This window comes from Myotis daubentonii, chromosome 3, assembly GCF_963259705.1.
Source record: "Myotis daubentonii chromosome 3, mMyoDau2.1, whole genome shotgun sequence".
Lineage (NCBI taxonomy): Eukaryota > Metazoa > Chordata > Mammalia > Chiroptera > Vespertilionidae > Myotis > Myotis daubentonii.
In genome coordinates this window covers 53,215,723-53,234,882 of record NC_081842.1, presented here as the reverse complement: position 1 = coordinate 53,234,882, position 19,160 = coordinate 53,215,723, and the positions used below count along the sequence as shown (strand labels likewise).

General features: G+C 42.6%; 1 protein-coding gene and 1 pseudogene across 1 annotated transcript in view; both read left to right on the top strand.

The window, feature by feature from the left end:
• Nucleotides 1-12,371: 12,371 nt before the first annotated feature.
• LOC132230261 (large ribosomal subunit protein eL19-like) lies at nt 12,372-13,128 on the top strand (annotated as a pseudogene).
• Nucleotides 13,129-14,347: 1,219 nt separating this feature from the next.
• The window catches only part of ACAP2 (ArfGAP with coiled-coil, ankyrin repeat and PH domains 2), a 146,305-nt gene continuing 141,492 nt past the window's right edge, over nt 14,348-19,160 (top strand). Inside the window, exon 1 of the mRNA XM_059687445.1 lies at nt 14,348-14,487. Within this exon, the coding sequence (XP_059543428.1) occupies nt 14,441-14,487 (47 nt within the window). The 5' untranslated portion in view covers nt 14,348-14,440. The remainder of the gene's footprint in view (nt 14,488-19,160) is intronic.

Sequence of the window (19,160 nt, the reverse complement as noted above, 5' to 3'; positions counted from 1 at the left end):
TGTTCATGTTGAAGGTTGTGGGTGGCCTTTGGTAGTTCATGAGAGAAGCGGGAAATCCAGGGACTGGAGCACCCTGGCATCAACCTACCCTTCACTGCATGGGCAAACATTTAAAGTATTTAAATTCTAAACTGTAGCAACAAAACTAAATTCCCCTCATGTTTGGATTAAACTTTCATTTTCTTATTGGGGAATACTAAATTAAATAATAATAATAATAATAATAAAAGCAAAGACAATAGGGTATATGGTTTGATGCCACTAACAGGAAGTACCAAAATGTCCTTGTGATAATACCACATCCTCATGGGTAAGCACTTTCAAAGCCATGGATTCAGCATTAAAGAGAGGTTTGAATGGAAGTGCACATCCGTTGGCTAATAGTAATAAGAATAGAAATTAAGCTTGGAAAAGAAAAGAAGAGGAAAGGAAAAGAAAAGAAAAATTAAGCTTGTATAAATTCCTCTTGGAACTCAGGAAAATGTTTATCTTTTCATACTGGTATAAATTTTTCCTCAGTTAATTAGAACAATATAACTGTATTTTCTTTTTAATCTTGTAAAAAAAAAAAAAGCCTAGATTTTTGGCATAACTTTTTACTCTCTTCCTCATAAGGTTTTCATTTTTTTTATAAAAAAAATCATTTTAACTGTCTTATTATTTAATTTTTTTAATTCATGAGATATGCAGGATATAAATAGATAAAATTTGAAACTCCCAAACTGAAACTTTTCTTGAGCTTGAAACTTTTCTTGTAATAATAAGGGTAAAATTATTTTTCTGATTACAAAATATATATACATGTTTATTTTAAAAAGGAGTGACTACATAAAGGAATAAAGCAAACAATTATTGCTAACATTGAACTTATTTCCTTTCCCTTTTTTTCCCTAAGAAATTTACATTACATGATATTCTACTGTAAAGATATATTGTAATTTAACCAACATATTGTTCAAAATTTAACATATATCCTCTTTTTCTCTAGAAACAACATTGTAGCAAACATGCATAAGTATATATGTCCTATCCTTTTCTTACGGTAAATTTAAAAAATACACCTATTTAGCATTGTGATACATATTGCCCAATTGTCCTTCAGAAAAGTTTTTATGCTCCTACTAACAGTGTACGACAACCTCTATCTGCACAGTCTCACCAATATTTACTTAATATGTTTTACTTATACATGTTTCCTGTTTTCTTTTTGAAGATAGTTTATCTTCTCATGGGCCAGAGTTTGAGAACTGCAGAGCATATTCAGCCATGAACAGCAGGCATTTCCTTATGTGTTGTGTGTGGCAGAGGGAAGGCTGGAGGACTTGGATGTGCCTGCCTCCCTCTGCAATAAGAAAGCCCATATTGCACAGGCATGCTGGCCCCTTATTTAATATTACATATTAATTGGCACCAACTTTCTGCCAGACCTTGTGCCACGTGATAGGGATATAGTGGTGAGCAAGATAGTCTCTGCTCTCAAAGAGTTTACATTTTAATGGGTTGTTTTCTAAGGTATTATTTTCCTTTACCATCTGATAGGGAAGGGAAAGATATATCTTTCTAACTTGCATGTTTTATTTCTGAATTCAATATTTTTTGGTCCATTTGTATTTCTTCCACTTAAAAATTTTTTTTCCAGCAGTGTGATGATTACAAGTGGAAGAGGGTATAGAGGGGATAAATGGTGATGAAAATTTATTGGTTTTAGAAAGAGAGGGAGGGGTGGGGGAAGGGGGGGTGGAGAGAGATCTGTTGTTCCATTTATTTATGCATTCTTTGGTTGATTCTTATATATGTCCTGACCAGGGATTGAACCCACAATCTTGGCATATTGGGACAACGCTCTAACCAACTGAGCTGCCTGGCCAGGGCTGTATTTCCTCCACTTTTTATTATGACTAATATTGGCCTTTTCCTCCACTTTCTTCTGATTTGTCAGCATTAATCACATTAACCCTTTGCCATTGTGGCAGACACCAGTGCCCCTCTCTGTACTTGCTGACCAGGCCATGGTTTTGTTCAGATGCTGGATGGCCATGGTAAGTGGAGTTGAATTTGTTGTCTGGGATTTTAGGAGAAACAGATAAAAGTGTGCTGAGCCCCAGCTCTGGCACTAAATCCCCATGTGATTGATCTCATAAGTGCCTCCATTTCCTTAACTGTAAAATAAAGGAGCTGGACAAGACAATGTTTTCAGTTTCTTTCTAGTTCAGATGGTCTACACTGTTATGGATTTAAGAATACAAAAACAAACCCAACAATATGTAACGAATGTTTATAATGCAAGATACTATGTTAGGCATTGAGTATACATAGACACATAAGACACCATCATTGCTTTTAAATGATTTGTGGCCTGGCCGGTCTGCCTCAGTGGTTGAGCGTCGACCTATGAACCAGGAGGTCATGGTTCGAATCCCAGTCAGGGCACATGCCCAGTTTGTGGGCTTAGTCCCCAGTATGGGGGGGTACAAGAGGCAGCCTATCAATGATCATCTCTCATCATTGATGTTCCTATCTCTTTCTCCCACTCTCTTCCTCTCTGAAATCAATAAAAATAATATATAAAACAACAAACGATTTGTGGGCTAGTAGGGGGAGATAGATGTGTAAACAAACAAAAAGTGATCTACTAGGATAGACTTTTCAATGCACAGCACTGGGGCAATGGGACAATTAGCCGCCAATATTCTATATCTTTAAAGGTAGCCATTTCCTACCTTTCACAAAAATTGAGTCCATGTGGGCCTCAAGATTCGCATGAGAAACAAAACTTAGGAGATTCTACAAGAGAATGTCTTCATAATCTCAGGGTATGGAAGAATTATTTCAAACACAAGAAGCACAAATCATAAAGGAAAAGATAGATTTGACTACATTGAAGTCAATTACTTCTATTTATCAAAAGATGCCATAAAAAAGAAGAATATCCATAACCAGGAGAAGATATTTGTAACACATATAATTGAAAAATGATATCTAGATATAAAGAAAAATGACTTTAATAAACACTGGGCAAAAAAAGGGGGAATGGGGGAGGTAGAAGAAGTAAAGGAGAGATAAATGGTGATGGAAGGAGATTTGATTTGGGGCAGTAAACACAGAATACAATATACAGGTGATATATTATAGAATTGTACACCCAAACCCTATATAATTTTATTAACCAATGTCACCCCAATAAATTCAATAAAAAGGAAAAAAGTTGATTTTTAATATTTAAAAAAACTGATCAAAAGTCATGAATAGACATTTCACAAGAGGCATTATAAATAACCAATAAGTATGAAAATATGTTCACCCTCATTAATAACCAGGGATATTATATATATATGTGTGTGTGTGTATATATATTTATATATCCAATGAGATGCTCTTTATACCATTAGATAGACATGAATTAAAATATCTGACAACACCAAGTATTAGAGAGGATATGAAGTAATAAAAGTTCATTCACACAGGGTGGAGGCAATACATACAAAGTTGTTTAACACCTGGCAAACAAATTGCCTCTATCTTACAAAGTTGAAGATATGCAAACCCCATGGCTCAGTAATTCCACTCCTGGGTATAGGCTCTGGAGATGCTCTTGTTTTTTAAAAATATATATTATTATTGATTTCAGAGGGAGAAGGAGAAGGGAGAGGGAGCAAGAGATAGAAACATCAGTGATGAGAGAGAATCATTGATCTGCTGCCTCCTGCACAGCCCACACTGGGATTGAGCCCACAACCCGGGCATGTGCCCTGACTGGGAATCGAATCGTGACCTCCTGGTTCATAGGTTGATGCTCAACCATAAGCCATGCCAATTGGGCTCTGGAAATGCTCTTGTAAATGCATACAAGGAGACATGGACAGGAATGCTCATAGCATCATTGTTTCTGAAAACAAAACAAAACAAAACTGTGATCAACTCATATGTTCATAGAAGAATAAATAAAGAATATTCAGCCTTGGCCAGGTAGCTCAGTGCTCAGTTAGTTAGAGCATAGTCCCCATATGCCAAAGTTGCTGGTTCGATACCCGGTCAGGGAACATGCAGGAGGTAGCCAGTGAATGCATGGATGGATGGAACAACAAATCAATTTCTTCTTCTCTCTCTCTCCCTTCCTTTATCTAAAACCAATAAATTAAAAAGAATTTTAAAGATTCTTCATATAGCAGTGAAAATAAATGATCTAGAACTGTAGTCATTAACATGGGTGAATTTCCAAACATGATTTTGAGCTAGAAAAAAGTTATAGAAGAATACATATAGTATTATATCACTTATGTAAAGTCCAAAAATTATACAAAACTAACTTACTTAACAACATAGTTTAGCCTAGCAGACCTTAACCATGCTCAGAACACTTACATTAGCCTAGAGTTAGGCAATTATCTTGAATTTCATCTCATGAGTAGTTTCCTTCTTCTTGTTACCGAAAGCAGGAGACACAGATGGACATTTTGAAGACATGACATAATGTAAAACCACAACACACAATATCCAAAAAACACTGGCAACACAGTACACTGTAAGCTAACTATCAGTGGTTTACCCACGTGGTCATGTGACTGACCGGGAGCTGTGGCTCACTGCCCCTGCCCAGAATCAAGACAGAGTGTGGTGCTAGCCTGGGAAAATATCAAAATTCAAAATTTGAAGTATGTTTTCTATTGAATGTATACCATTTCCACACCATTTTAAGGTCAAAAATCTCAAGTTGAAGCATTAAAGTCGGGAATCCTCTGTATTCATCTTTTTACCTGTTGATTGACATATAGGTTATTTCCTGTTTGGGGCTATTATGAATAAAACTTCTATGAACACTGTTAGGCACTAAATGTTTATGTTCCCCTAAAATGTGTATGTTGAAGGCCTGATCCCCAGTATGGCTGTATTGAAAGATGAGACCTCAGGAATTAACTAAGGTTAAATGAGGTTATAAGAGTGAGACCCTGATCAGATAGAATGTTGTGTTCTAATAAAGAACACCAGAAAGCTTGCTCTGTTTCTCCCTCTCTCCATGTGAGCAGAGGAAAGGCTGTGTGAGGACACACACAGAAGGTGCCATCTGCAATCAAGGGGAGAGCTCTCGCCAGACGCCAACCATGCTGGCACCTTGATCTTGGACTTCCAGTCTCCATAACTGTGAGAAAATAAATCTCTGTTGTTTAAGCCACACAGTGTGCGGTATTTTGTTATGGCAGCTTGAGCAGACTAATACAAACATCTAACAGCATCGTAAGGAATTCCTTTCCTTCTTAAACTAGCCAGAGTTGGTTTCTTGCTCATTACACTTAAACCACGACTGACATAGTGTGTATAACAGAAGTTTTGGAAATGGTGGTGCAAGAATAAAAGATGGTGTTGCTCAGAAAGGCCAGACAGAGCATCTCCTTATGCTGTACCCAGAAAACAATGTAAGATATCACAGTATTTTGAGCCAGGGAGTCATGTGACCAGATTAGCTTTTTAGTAGTACAGAGATTTGGAGAGGGTGACATTGTGGCAGTGTATTTAGTTTACAAGGACTGCCGTAACAAAATGCCATAAGCTGGGTGATTTAAACAACAGAAATTTGCCTGGCCAGTGTGGCTCAGTTGTTTAAATATTGTCCCATGTACCAGGAGGTCGAAGGTTCCATTCCTGGTCAGGGCACATGCCTGGGTTGTGGGCTTTATCCCCAGTAGGCGGTGTGTAGGACACAGCCGATTGATGTTTCTATCTCTCTCTCTCTTCCTTTTTCTGAAATCAATAAAAAGACATTAAAAAATAAACACACTTATTTTCTCATGGTTCTGGAGGCTGAAAGTCCAAGATCAAGGTGTTGGCAGGTTTGGTTTCTCCTGAGGCCTGGTTCCTTGGCTTGAGGCTGTCTGCTTTCTATCTGTGTCTTCACATGGCCTTTCCTCTGTGTGCACTTGCATCCCTGGTGTCTCTTCCTCTTCTCTTAAGGGTACCAGTCATATTAGACTAGAGCCTCATCCTCATGACTTCATTTAACCTTAATTACCTCCTTACAGGCCCCACCTCCAAATATAGTCACATTCTGGGGTATTGGGGGTTAGGGCTTCAACATATAATTTTGCGGGGAACACAAACTCAACCTATAATAGGCAAGGAGCCCAGTTAGGATGTTATTTGCAATAATCCAGGGAAGAGGTACTGAAGGCCTGGACCCAAGGCAGTGGCATTGAGATTTGTAAGGTAGGCACAAACTCAAAAGCTTTCACATGGGAAACAGTTAACAGGATCTGAGGTTCAATTAATGTGGTGATTATGGGAGAGGGAGACTCCAGGAAAGTTCTCATCATAGACCATAGCCAAATCAAGAACTTAAGGAGCAAATGTTTAGAAACCTTGGTGTTTTGGATCTAAAGGGATTGCAGTTGGGCAGCGAAAGTCTTCTTACTATGTACTAAAGGTATGAAGGTGGCGAGGGGGTGGAAGGAAGGGAGAGGAGCAGAGGGTTCACTGAAGTACAGACCCAATAATGAGGGACTGGGAATCAAGTTGTGTTCTGGGCCCCTTTACACACCAGATGTACCACCTTCAGTATTTACACCAGATGTACCACCTTCAGTATTTTAGGATTACAAACCTTAGTTAGCCTACATTTACCATTTTACCCCAAACCCTTGGCTTGTTAGATATAAAAAAAAATGTTAAGATCTGAATGTTGAAAACATTATATACTTCAACTTCAACTCAGCCAATATTTAGTGAGCACCTACTACATTACTGATCTCTGTGCCAGGTCTTGGAGTTACAAAATGAACATTAGCTAGCAGTTACTGAATTTCAATTATGAAGGCTGGGCATCAGAATCATCTGTGGGCCTTCTGCCCAGGCCTCACCTACGAAAATCTGACTTAGTAGATAGGGCCCACGAACCTATATTAAAACAAACCAACCAAAAAACACACAAATACTCTACATGGGATTCTGTTATACAGCCATGATGAAAACTATCAACGAGTCAGGCATTATTAGGCACTTTTATGTATATCTTATTTAATTGTTACAACCACCCAAGTATCATTATCTGAGCTCATAATCTGGTAGGGAAATAGATACATGTGCACAAGTAATCATGAGAATCTGAATAGGAAAATATTACTTTGGGAGAAAAAATAAAATCCATTTATTTACCATTTATCAGACACTTAGTAAAAATGACAGGCACTGTGCTAGGTTCTAGAGCTACAAAGATGAAAAGAACATAATGTGACCACCCAAAAGCTCCAGGTCTGAGGAGACTATGGCCGTAAAAATCTCAAATTATAATACTGAACTGAGCTCTGTTCCAATAGACTTATGTAGGAAGGGTGACCGAACAACCAGAGCACAAAGGAGAAGTCATGTCACTATGACAGGCAAGTACCCGAAGAGGTTCCATTTAAGCCAAGTTTTAAATAATGAATGGGAGCTCACCAGGCACACAAAGGAGGCCCATTCAGGCAGAGGAAACACCAGGTACCAAGGTGGGTCTGAGAAAGAAGCATGCTGAAGTGGCTGAGAGAATTCCTTCATGGGTGGATGAACCCATTTGGAGCAGAGAGATGGGCAGCAAAGAAAGTAGGAAGGGTTGGTAATGATGAAATCAAAGAATTTGGAGCTTGTCCTACAGATCTGTGGTTTTCAAATTATACTCAGTGGAGCTGTGAGTATTCCTTGGAGTTCACTGGTGAGTCACCTGGTAATGGGGGGTGGGGCCAGGTGGCCAAGCACTGGTCTCCCCGCCCTATTTCAACCACACCAGTTCTGATTTTGTCCATTTGATGGTGGGCATTGATGATAGGCGTTTTTCTTTTAAACAAAGGGTTCCAAGGTTAAGTAAAGTTTAAAACACATAGCTTTAGATGATATTAAACTTTTGAAGAATTTTAAGCAGGAGAGTGCTGCGGGTTTTCAAGGTGAAAATAGTTGCCAAGTGTCCAGTGCTGAAGAGATGTCAGGAAAAACAAGTCCTTAAAAGTGTCCTTTGGTTTGCCAATTGGAAAGTGATCTTACTGAAAACAGTTGATGGGGCTGGGTAGGGAGGGGAATAGAATTCAGTGGATAGTGACATGAATAAGAGTGGGAAATGTGGAGACTATGCTCTGAAGAGTCTGAGATAGAAAGCAATGGAGGGAGATGATTTGGCAATAGCCAAAGGGGAATTTATCCAGCTCCTAAGTTCTTTCTTGCTAACTGATCCCCCACCCACATGGCCACGAGAGCAGGCTTCGGGAAGCTATGTTTGTAGATGGCTGATCCCTTGGCTACAGTTGCTTGGCTCTGCAGGAGTACGTCATCCAAGTTGGGCCAATGCTTCCCCCAAGACATTTAATATTTGGGTCAAGAGTGAAACCCTTTCCCTCCTGTTGGTTGGTTACGTTTGGGAGCTGAGCCTGGAGAGGGAGAGGAAATGAGCTTCATGTGTGCAGAAGAACAAAGCAGACGTGTGGAAAGGACAGGCGAGAGCATCCAGGCTTCACGGGCGCTGTTTCTAAAGCCTTCTCAAGGTACGTGGATAGTCTGCCATTGGTTCTGAGTGAAACCATCCTACCCCGCTCCACTACCCCCCCCCCATTTTGCCTTACTCAAATAGTTTCTCTTATCCTTTTTGCTGTTATTTCTTTCTCTTTTCTTCAAAGAGAACAGAAAGGTCAGTTGAAATACAAGTTGAGGATGCAGAGTGGATAACTGATAGAGCCATTCTCAGAGAATGGAAGGTGAAGTCCAGAGAACAAGGGTGAAATGAATTGTCCTCTGAGATGGGTGGGTAAGGAAGAATACAAATGAGTATGCGAGTTGGGGCTAGGAAGAGTGTTCCTATCTACTGACTCCTATTTTCCTGTGAAGAGTCAAAATTATCTACAAATCACGAGAGGGCAGGGGCACAGACTGTGTAGCAAATAGCTATTGTTCTAGTGCACTAGAGATCTGGCCACAGATAAATAATACAAAGACAATTGAAAATCCTATGTATGCAGCACCCAGGTCTTGTATCACTGAATGCAGTGATACATAGTCTCAGCCGTAAAAGCCTTCACCTCTTGCCTATCCAGCCCCCTTTAAAATATAGATCAGATCACATCACACTCCCCTCTGAAAATTTTCCAATGACTCCAACTGCTTTAAGATATAAACTGTCTCTGGTATTGCTCATCGACTAGGAGTGAGGAACATCTGGGTTGACCCAGTTCTGGATATGTGACATTGCCAGGGAACGACCTAGGGAGGGGTATGGAGGCATTGTAAAGAGTATTGTTGAAGTGGTGGAGGAAGGCAAGACAGGCAGATACCAACAAGCCTGGGAGATAAAGAGTCCTGGGGCTTTGGAGATGTGAAGTGAATGTGTGGGGGTGAGACAGCGGGAAACATTCAAGGTGGAGCTTGTGCATGAATGTTCTGGGTGAGACAAGGTTTAGGGCAGGAACTTTTTTTTTTTTTTTTTGCAAAGATATATGCCCCCCCTATGTTCATTGCAGCTTTATTCATGGTGGCAAAAACATGGAAACAACTGAAGTGCCCTTTGATAGAGGATTGGATAAATAAGATGAGATACATATACACTATGTAATATTACTCAGCCATAAGGAAGGATTAAATGCTGCCTTTGCGACAACATGGATGGACCTTGAGAACATTATGCTAAGTGAAATATATCAGTCAGAAAATGCTGTGGTCCAACCCCAGCAGGTCCAGGGGTCCCCAAAGGTGTGGACGGAGTCGGCGAAGAAGGAATGACACGAAGACAGCGTTCAGTTGATCAGCAGCCTAGCCAGGATCTCTAGCCAGGATCTCCAGCCAAGTTCTGTAGCCATGTTCCCTCGCTAGGTTCTCCAGCCAGGTTCAGTCACCAGGTTCTAGTCAGGTTCTCTTGCCAATTTCTGTAGTCAGGTTCAGTCCAGGATCTTTTGCCATGTTCTCTCGCTAGGTTCTGTCTCTAGGTTCTGAGGCCAGTTTCTGTCCAGGATCTTTTGCCATGTTCTGTCTCTAGGTTCTGTGTAGGTTCTGGTCTAGGTTCTGTGCCTCTTGGTTCTGTGTTCTAAGTTCTGTCCAGGGCAGGAACATTTAAGGACTTCCCAAAGTGACGTACTTTGAGACACAGAGATACTAGTAAATGTTTTCTTTATTTGAATGGTACCACCTTCCACCTCTCACCAGTCACCCAAACCTGAAACATGGAGTTACCATAAAGTTTAGTCTTTTTTCCTTTTCCGTCATCACATTCAGTTGGCCATCAGATTTTTTTTCTGTTGTATTTCTTAACTATCTCTTGATCAAAATTGCCTTGGTTGAGAACATCAAAATTGCTTAGAGCGTTTAATCTCAGTCCAGACAGCCCCACCCCTTTGCTCCACGCTGCTTCAAATTCCAATTACAGCATGGCACTTCCAGGCTTAAGTCATTCTCATGTTTTCCCATTGCCTTAAGATACAAATTCCTTAGCATGGCAGGCGAGGTCCTTTCTATCTGGTCACTGTTTACCTCTTTAGTCATATAGTTCACTGTGATTAAAGGTCCTTGGAAAGAGCTTCCTCACCTTCTGTTGGATCTTACTTTTTCAAGATTCCTCATATTTCCAGAGACATGAGAACCCCATTTCTTTCCCCGAAGTATGACAACTCCCTGTGCACACTCCTGACTCTGAATTTATCATGTGTTTCCTCCTTTGGTTTGAAAGCTCTAGATAGGAAATACCATTTATTTCACTTATAAACCTTGGAACCTACTGTCGGGTCTGGCCAGAGTATATGCTCAGTGGATATTATTGAATAAAGAACAAGTGAAGGTGGAAATCACCTTAACTAATGGCAGGAGTTGGGGTGGAGGACTGAGTCAGAGGCCAAAGTCCTGGATGTATGTGAAAGTTTAATAGCTATGTTTTATGGGGTCCAGCCATTGACATCCTTGCTTAGGGAAACTGCCTTGTCTACCAGTCAGCTGTCCTACAGCCCCCATCCTTATCCCCATTCCTGTGCAAATGATCAATTCCAGTGACTTGTCATGAAAAAGAAATGAGCTGGGTTAATCAGATTTTTCTCCTGGGATCTGGGGATTGGGAGACAGATTAAAAGTGATAAGCTACAGGAGCATAGGTTAAAAGGATACATCAAGAAATATATAGCAGAAGTCGCACAGTGACTCTGAAACTTGTTTTTATGACCTGTGACATTTTGGGATTCTCACCCTACTCCACTTTTAATATTTCTTCTTTTTTGTAAATCCTCACCAGAGGATATGTTTTTATTGATTTTAAGTAGGGAGAGTGAGAATGAAAGAAAGAGAGAGACATCGATTGGTTGCCTCCTATACACACCCCTACTGGGGACTGAACATGAAACCTGGGCATGTGCCCTGACCGAATCAAACCCGCAACATTTTGGCGTACGGGATGACGCTCCAACCAACTGAGCCACCCAGCCAGGACAATATTTCTTAATTTGGGACATTATATTACCATTGACACCCTATAATGCTTGCTTTACCATGGGGCAGTGAAAAAAATTGTGAAATTGCTATCATTAAATGGGTATATGTAAATTTAGCCATCCACAGAAAAATGTTTATTTGATAATCAGCTTAGTTATTTGCACTGATGGTGTCATGCAGTTGAATTTTATTTTATTTTTTATTTATTGATTAAGGTATTACATGTGTCCTTACCCCCCCAACTCTCCCCCCCGCCCACCAGCTCATGTCCTCACTCCCCTAGTATCTGTGTCCATTGGGTATGCTTATATGCATGCATACAAGTCCTTTGGTTGATCTCTCCCCCTGCCCCCCACCCTCCCCTGCCTTCCCTATGAGGTTTGACGGCCTGATTGATGCTTCTCTGTCTCTGGATCTGTTTTTGCTCATCAGTTTATGTTGTTCATTATATTCCACAAATGAGTGAGATCATGTGATATTTATCTTTCACTAACTGACTTACTTGCAGTTGAATTTTAATTTGAGTCTCAAAGTGTCACTATAGGCATCTTCCAAAAGGTTACTCTGTGTTGAAGCATTGAAACAATAAGTTATTGTATATACAGATTATGCATCAGGAATGCAATTAAATGTAGAAATGGCCAACTCTATTTCTATATTTGACATAAAAGTTACAAATCTAGAAGAGGTTGGCTTGATTGAAGTGTCTGAGGACACAACCTTTAACTGTCCATAGTTTCTAGTTATCAAGAGAAGCTGTGTGGATTCCAGGAATATACAATTCAATTTTAAAAAGAGAAAACAAGCTTATAACCCAAGAAGTCACATTTATAAAGCTTGTATATTCTTTGAAATGTCTCAAAATTATACTGTTAATTCATGAAAGTACTCAAGAGAACAAGATATAACCATAGGTTATGAAAAGCAACAAACCATCATGCTATAAAGTTAGCTAGATGGTCAAAGGGCTGTATAAGACTTCAGGCAGAAGTGAGAGGCTTAAACGTAATCACCGATTATATATAGCACAGAAGAAAAAAGTGGTACAGTCCTTTCCTTTCGCCATGAGTATGCTCGCGCTTCGGGAGAGGCTTGCCTCCAGTGTCCTCCGCTGCGGTAAAAAGGTCTGCTTGGACCCCAATGAGACCCATGAAATCGCCAATGCCAACTCCCGCCAGCAGATTCGGAAGCTGACCAAAGATGGGCTGATCATCCGGAAGCCTGTGACTGTCCACCTGGGCCCGCAGGAAGGGCCGGCATTTGGGCGTAGGTAAGCAGGAGGGCACTGCCAATGCTAGGATGCCTGAGAAAGGAACCTGGGTGAGGAGGATGAGAATTCTTCGCTGGCTGCTCGGAAGATACCGTGAATCTAAGAAGAGTGACCGCCACCTGTACCACAGCCTGTTCCTGAAAGTGAAGGGTAACGTGTTGAAAAACAAGCGGATTCTCGTGGACACAGCCGCAGGCTGAAGGCAGACAAGGCTCAGAAGAAGCTTCTGGCTGACCAGGCCGGGCCCGCAGGTCTAAGACCGAGGAAGCCCGCAGGCGCCATGAAGAGCGGCTCCGGGCCAAGGAGGAGATCATCAGGACTCTGTCCAAGGAGGAAGAGACCAAGAAACAAAGCTCCCCGTCTCGTCCCTGTACACAGTGGCCTCGGCAATTACATGGTTCAGTTATTTAATAAAAGTAGCCTTCACCTAAAAAAAAAAAAAAGCGGTACAATTATGGTCATAGTCAGCATTTATTGAACGAGTGCCATGTGGCATTGTGTTAAGTATCTTTAGAGGTCTTATCTGTCTCAACCTCGGGACAATTCTGTTGGATCAGGGGTGTTTATCTTCATTATAGTGAGAAAGCTGGGAGCCACTGTGCTGTTAGAACACCCTCCGGGTGCATTGTTATGGCTACGCCTATTCTTTTTGGGTTGGGTGTAAAAAGTATACATTTAAATATAACGTATCTATGGTGCGGGTGTTGCAAGTTGGAGTAAGGAAGCCTTACTTTCAGGACCCTATCATCTTAGAGCTGGAGAAGGCTGCCGGGAGAAAGGTGTTGGTCAGGAGGCAGGTCCCCGGTGGTTCTGAGAACGGCTCCTCCACCCTGAACGCCCCTGCACTCATACCTGTCTAAAGCCCTGTGATCTTCGATGCCCACTCTAAATGCCAGCTCCTCCAGAAAGCAGTCTCTGGTTACATAAAAAGATATATACATGGGAGATGTTTCTAAATGATTAAACAATGAAGCCAAGAATTGAAAGACGGATTTTTACAATTAACTTTGACCCTCGCTCCTTTCCTCGCCTCGGTTTCTTTAAACTGAAAGGAATCGGTGGCTTAGCCTGTATCTTTCTTTTAGAATTTCTTCTAACCTCTTCAGATCTCTGCCAAAGCTGCCTTAAACAGCAACTCTCCTCGCTGAGACCTGCAGGAGGCGGCTCCTCCGCGTTGGCAGCTCCGCAGGGCGGGGCTGGAGGGGCCCGAGAAGAGGCGGGGGCTCCGAGGGAAGCGCGGCGCGCACTCACGTGACTTCCTTCCCAAGGAGCCTCAGCTGTCGGCCTCCCAGCAACCGGTGCGTCCGCCTAACGACGCCTGCGCATCCCGGTTGGCCCTCGGGAACGCGTGTAGCCAGAAAGCACCCACGGTCGCTCTGCTCATTGGCTGGGGCTACCGTCGCTCTGGTGCGTTGCCTGAGCGCCCGCGGGCGGCACTGCCGGAAGCCCCTCCCATTGGCCGCTGGGTTTGTGGCTGGCTGGCCGCGGCTGTCACTCCCCGGCCGTTTCCCTGAGGCCGGCGCTCTGCTGGCGGTGGGAGGAAGAGGGGCCGGACTGGGGCCTGACTCGCCGTCGCCGCCGTCTTCGCGGCTGCTATGACCCTCCGGCCAGGCGTCCTGCTCAGCTCCGCGCAGCGCTAGTCCCGGCCGTGCGCCCGCCGTAGCCGTCTGGGTCCCCAGCGCAGCCGTTCCCGCGGCTCCTTAGGCTCCTCCAGCGCCGCCGGCGAGGCGAGGCGGAGGCAAAGGCAGGGTGAAGATGACGGTGGATTTCGAGGAGTGTCTGAAGGATTCGCCCCGTTTCAGGTAACCTGCGCGGCCGCCCAGCGAGGGGCCGGCGTCACGCCGGAGCTGCCTCCCAGGGTGGCGGGGGCGTGAAAGCTGGCCGGCGGGACGCGCGGAGGGCCCCGCTGCCCGCGCCTTCCGACGGGGCGAGCGGCCGTTGTCGCCGCTCTCGACCCCGCGAAGGCACTGCAGCTCCGACCGACCCGTCCTGAGCTGCGAGGCTGCCTGGGAGGAGGACCTTGCCTCCTCATCCCCCTTCCTCGCCCTCTGCCCGGGGCGTAGCGATCCCGAGGCCGGGCGCACCCGCTCTGCGCCGGGGACTGGGGTGCAGCCGCGTCCGCGAAGACTCGTGCCCTTCGCTGGCGCGCGCTCTCGTCCCCTTCCTCGTAGCTCATCCTTCCCCCTTCCTTCCGCTCCTTTCTCGTTTCCACCCCACCCCACCCCACCCCTTCTTTAAGAGAGCTTGCCGGGCAGCCTCTTGCAGTTCACTTAGTTCCTCTTTGCGCTTTTCCACTCTCCTTACCCCGCGGAGGAAGTGGGGGTGGTGGCGGGGGCGGGGGGCGAACTGGGACGCCGATTTCTGTTGCGTGCGAATCCCCTGCCAGAGGGGCTCCCAGGACGGCGCTGGCGGGTGATTTGCGCCGGGGTCTGGGGTGGGGGCGCTTGGACCAACCACATTCTGTGGGCTCGGTCCGAGACCGTCTGCTTTGCTTTCCACTGAAGCTTTCTGAAGCGGGTAGCGCTGTGGAGAGGTATTGGATGGCGGGGCGAGGAGGAGGAGAAACAGCGCATTTCTGCGTTGAGGACGGAAGTAGGCTCTGAAGGTTGCAGTTACGTTCCTCTTCCCGCAGCGCCGGCCCGGAGGGCCCGGGATCACAGTCGGATGCCCCCAGCGGGCCTGTCACCCGAACCGGCGAGGGGGCGCTCAGATTCCCAGGGGCTGCCCGCCCTCCCTCCTGTGTGAGGGGCCGCGGTCCCGAGGGTGGCCAGACGGAGTACGCGCTCTTTCCGTTTCGGGCATCGTAGGAAACTCCTGAATTGTTTTGGAGAATGGAGTTTGCTTGATTGTATTTTGCAGTGTATTTACAGGCTTAGGGTTGTCCTTAGGCCTTAAAACTTCCGTTGGCATTGACATTTCTTGAAAGCGTCCCCAGAGCATTGGTGTGTGTGTGTGTGTGTGTGTGTGGCGTCCCCAGAGCATTGGTGTGTGTGTGTGTGTGTGTGTGTGTGTGTGTGTGTGTGTGTGTGTGTGAGAGAGAGAGAGAGAGAGAGAGAGAGAGAGAGAGAGAGAGAGAGAGAGAGAGAGAGAGGTAGGTCTCTAGGTCAAACCTGCGTTGTCAATTTCTTGCATCCTCTGCCTGGGAACTAACTGTTCTCATCCTTATCACTGTTAATTAGATTTCCCGTTCTTTTTTCAGTGAAAAGCAACCTATTGTAAAACGAAGGAACTCCTACTTCTAAGAGAAAATTTAAGAACACGGAGGTTTTGACTTTTGTTTAGTTGTTAATTAAAAATTTTTAAAAAAATTGATTTGAGAGAGAGGAAGGGGGGAAGAACTAGAGAAACAACACTTTATTTTTTCCAATTGCTTCTATAATTCATTGGTTGATTCTTGTATGTGCCCTGACGTGGGGTGGGGTGGTGGGAGAGGAGATTGAGCCCACAACCCTGGCGAATCTAACCAGTTGACTTACCCAGCCAGTGTCTTGTTATTAATTTTATTTGGAATTTAGGGCTATTGCTTGTTACAAGCTGCACCTGGTTTGATTGCTGTTGGTATTAGCTTTTGAAACTCTCATGTTCTGCGTGAATTGAAGGACGCCGGAGACACTGATGGATTGTGTAAGACAGTTTTACAGGTTAGGTTTCAGGATTGTGTAGCAAATGAAGTAATTTTTAAAGCATATCTTATAAAGTTACACTTTCAGTGACATTTTTATTAATATGAATCAGCTATTTGTTGTGTGTGTGTTTTTTAATGCGGTAATCACAGCCTTTTTCTCCTAGAGAAAATAGCGTTGTGCGCAGTTTATTCCACATTTTAAATTTCATTTTTAAAAGAAAGTTGAAAGAAGTGACTTGGAGAACTTCTAGCCACTGGTGTTGGTCATAAACCATATGATATATTTTATTTTATTTAGAGAGAGGGGGAAGGAGGAGAGAGAGAAAGAGAAAGATACATTGGTTGCCTCCCACACCCACCCTGACCTGGGATGGAAGCTAAAACCTTCGACCTTCCGTGCAGGAGATGATGCTCCAACCAACTGAGCCACATAGGCCAGAGCATATCTTTGTTTTTTTTATATAAAGTAATCATTGAATATAAAATAAAAGGGAAAGATACTGATTAAGTTGTATTTTAGTGAAGTTTTGAAAGATGTTTCTCTTTCTCCCTCTTTTCCTCTCTTCCTCTCTCCTTTCCTCTCTCTCTCTCTCTCTCTCTCTCTCTCTCTCTCTCTCTTACTCTCTCTAAGATCACACACAGCTTCTTTAAAAACTGGCTTTTATCTATTACCTAGAAATTTCTCCCCTATCTTATTATTATAGGACTAGAGGCCTGGTGCATGAATTTGTGCACAGGTAGAGTCCCTTGGCCTGGCCAGGGATCTAGGCCTTTCTGGGGGGCCAGCCGGGTTCGGGGGGGCGGTGGACGGGGAGGTTGACTGGCTGGGAGGAGGGGCCGTGGAAGGTTGGCTGTGGGAGTGCACTGACCACTAGGGGGAGCTCCTGTGTCAAGCATCTGCCTCCTGGTGGTCAGTGTGCATCATAGCGATTGGTTGACTGGTTGTTCCGGTTTTTCAGTCATAATGGCCGCTTAGGCTTTTATATATATACAGTATATAGATATTTTTATATCATTTTATAGTAATTCTTATTGATTGATTTTTAGAGAGAGCGATGAAGGCAGAGAGTGAAAGAGAGAGAAACATCTATTTATTGTTCCATTTATTCATGTATTCATTGGTTGTTTCTTATATGTGCCCTTACTGGGGATTAAACCTGTAACCTTGGTATATTAGGATGATGCTCTAACCAACTGAACTAATTGGCCATGGCCATTTTGTAGTAATTTTAGTGTCATGTAATGCAACTGCATTTTAGTTTTGAGTGTGGGAGATAATAATTTTCTTTCTATTGAAAGCCACTTGTTGTAATACCTTTTACTGAGTACTCTAACCTTATTGATTTAAAATTACACACTAGCACATATACATACACACATACATACATGAGTCTTTTTCTGGGTTCTATTCTTTTCCATTAATGTATTTATCTGTTCTCTTGCAAATACCATTAATATTTTAGTTGCAATACTTTATAGTCTGTTATGATATCTGGTGGGACAAGTTTTCCCTTGTTATTGGTTTGTGCCTCCCTCCCTCCAAATTTAATGGCTGTTCTTGAATATTTTATCTTTGCAGTAGTTTCTTCAATTTCAGAAGTGAGTATGTCTTTCTATATATTTTGGTTTTACTAGTATTTTTGAAAACTTTTTGTAATGTAAAATTCATTAATGATCCAACTATATGCAGTTTATAAGAGACATATTTTAGATTTAACCACAAATAGGTTGGAAGTAAAAGGATAGGAAAAGGTAAAGCATGTAACAAGTATCCAAAAGAGAGCTGGAATAGCTATACTAATATCAGATAATATAGATTATAAGCCAAAAATTACTGGAGATAAAGGACATTTTATAATGATAAAAGGGTCAATCTATTAGGAAGACATAACACTTATAAACTTACTAGGGGAGCCCCAAAATACATGAGGCAAAAACTGAAAAGAATGAAGGGATAAATAGACAATTCAACAATAATAATTCATAAATACTTTCAATAATGGGTAGAACAGCTAGGGAAACAATCAACAAAATAGATAGGACTTCGTGGCTATCTATAGAACACTACACAGTAGCAGAATTCACATTCTTCTCAAGTGCACAGAAAATATTTTCTAGCATGGACCATATGTTACACCATTAAATAAGTTTCAATACATTTAAAAAGGATTGTACTAAATATGTTCTTTGACCATAATGAAATGAAAGTAGAATCAATAACTAAAGAAAATCTGAGAGATTTACAAATAGGTGGAAATTTAGAAACATACTTATAAATAACCAGTGGAGCAAAGAAGAAATCACAAGGAAATTAGAAAATACTCTTAGACAATGAAAATAAAAACACAGCATATCAAACTTATGGGGTATGGCCAAAGAAGTGCTTAAGAGGGAAATTTATACCTGGAAACACCTACATTAAAAAAGAAAAAGAAAAAATCTCAATCAGTGACCATTTATATTTCTATAAATTAGCAAGCACAGCACTTTAACAGTGGCAGCAAAAAGAATAAAATAAATAACCAAAGAAGTGCAAGACTAAGTACTGAAAACTACATAACACAATTTAAATAAAGACCTAATTAAATGGAAAGATGTTCCATGTTTATAGATCAGAACACTCAAAATTGATCTCTAGCCCTGGCCAGCTCAGTTGGTTGAGCATCTTCCCATGTACCAAGAGGTTGCCAGTTCAATTCGGGTCAAGGCCACATGCCCAGGTTGCAGGCTCAATCCCAGTAGGTGTATATAGGAGGCAGCTGATGTTTCTCACTCGCTCTCTCCCTTCCCCTTCCTCTCTCTCTAAAATCAATAAAAAAAACTAATTAAAAAAATTTGATCTCTAGACTA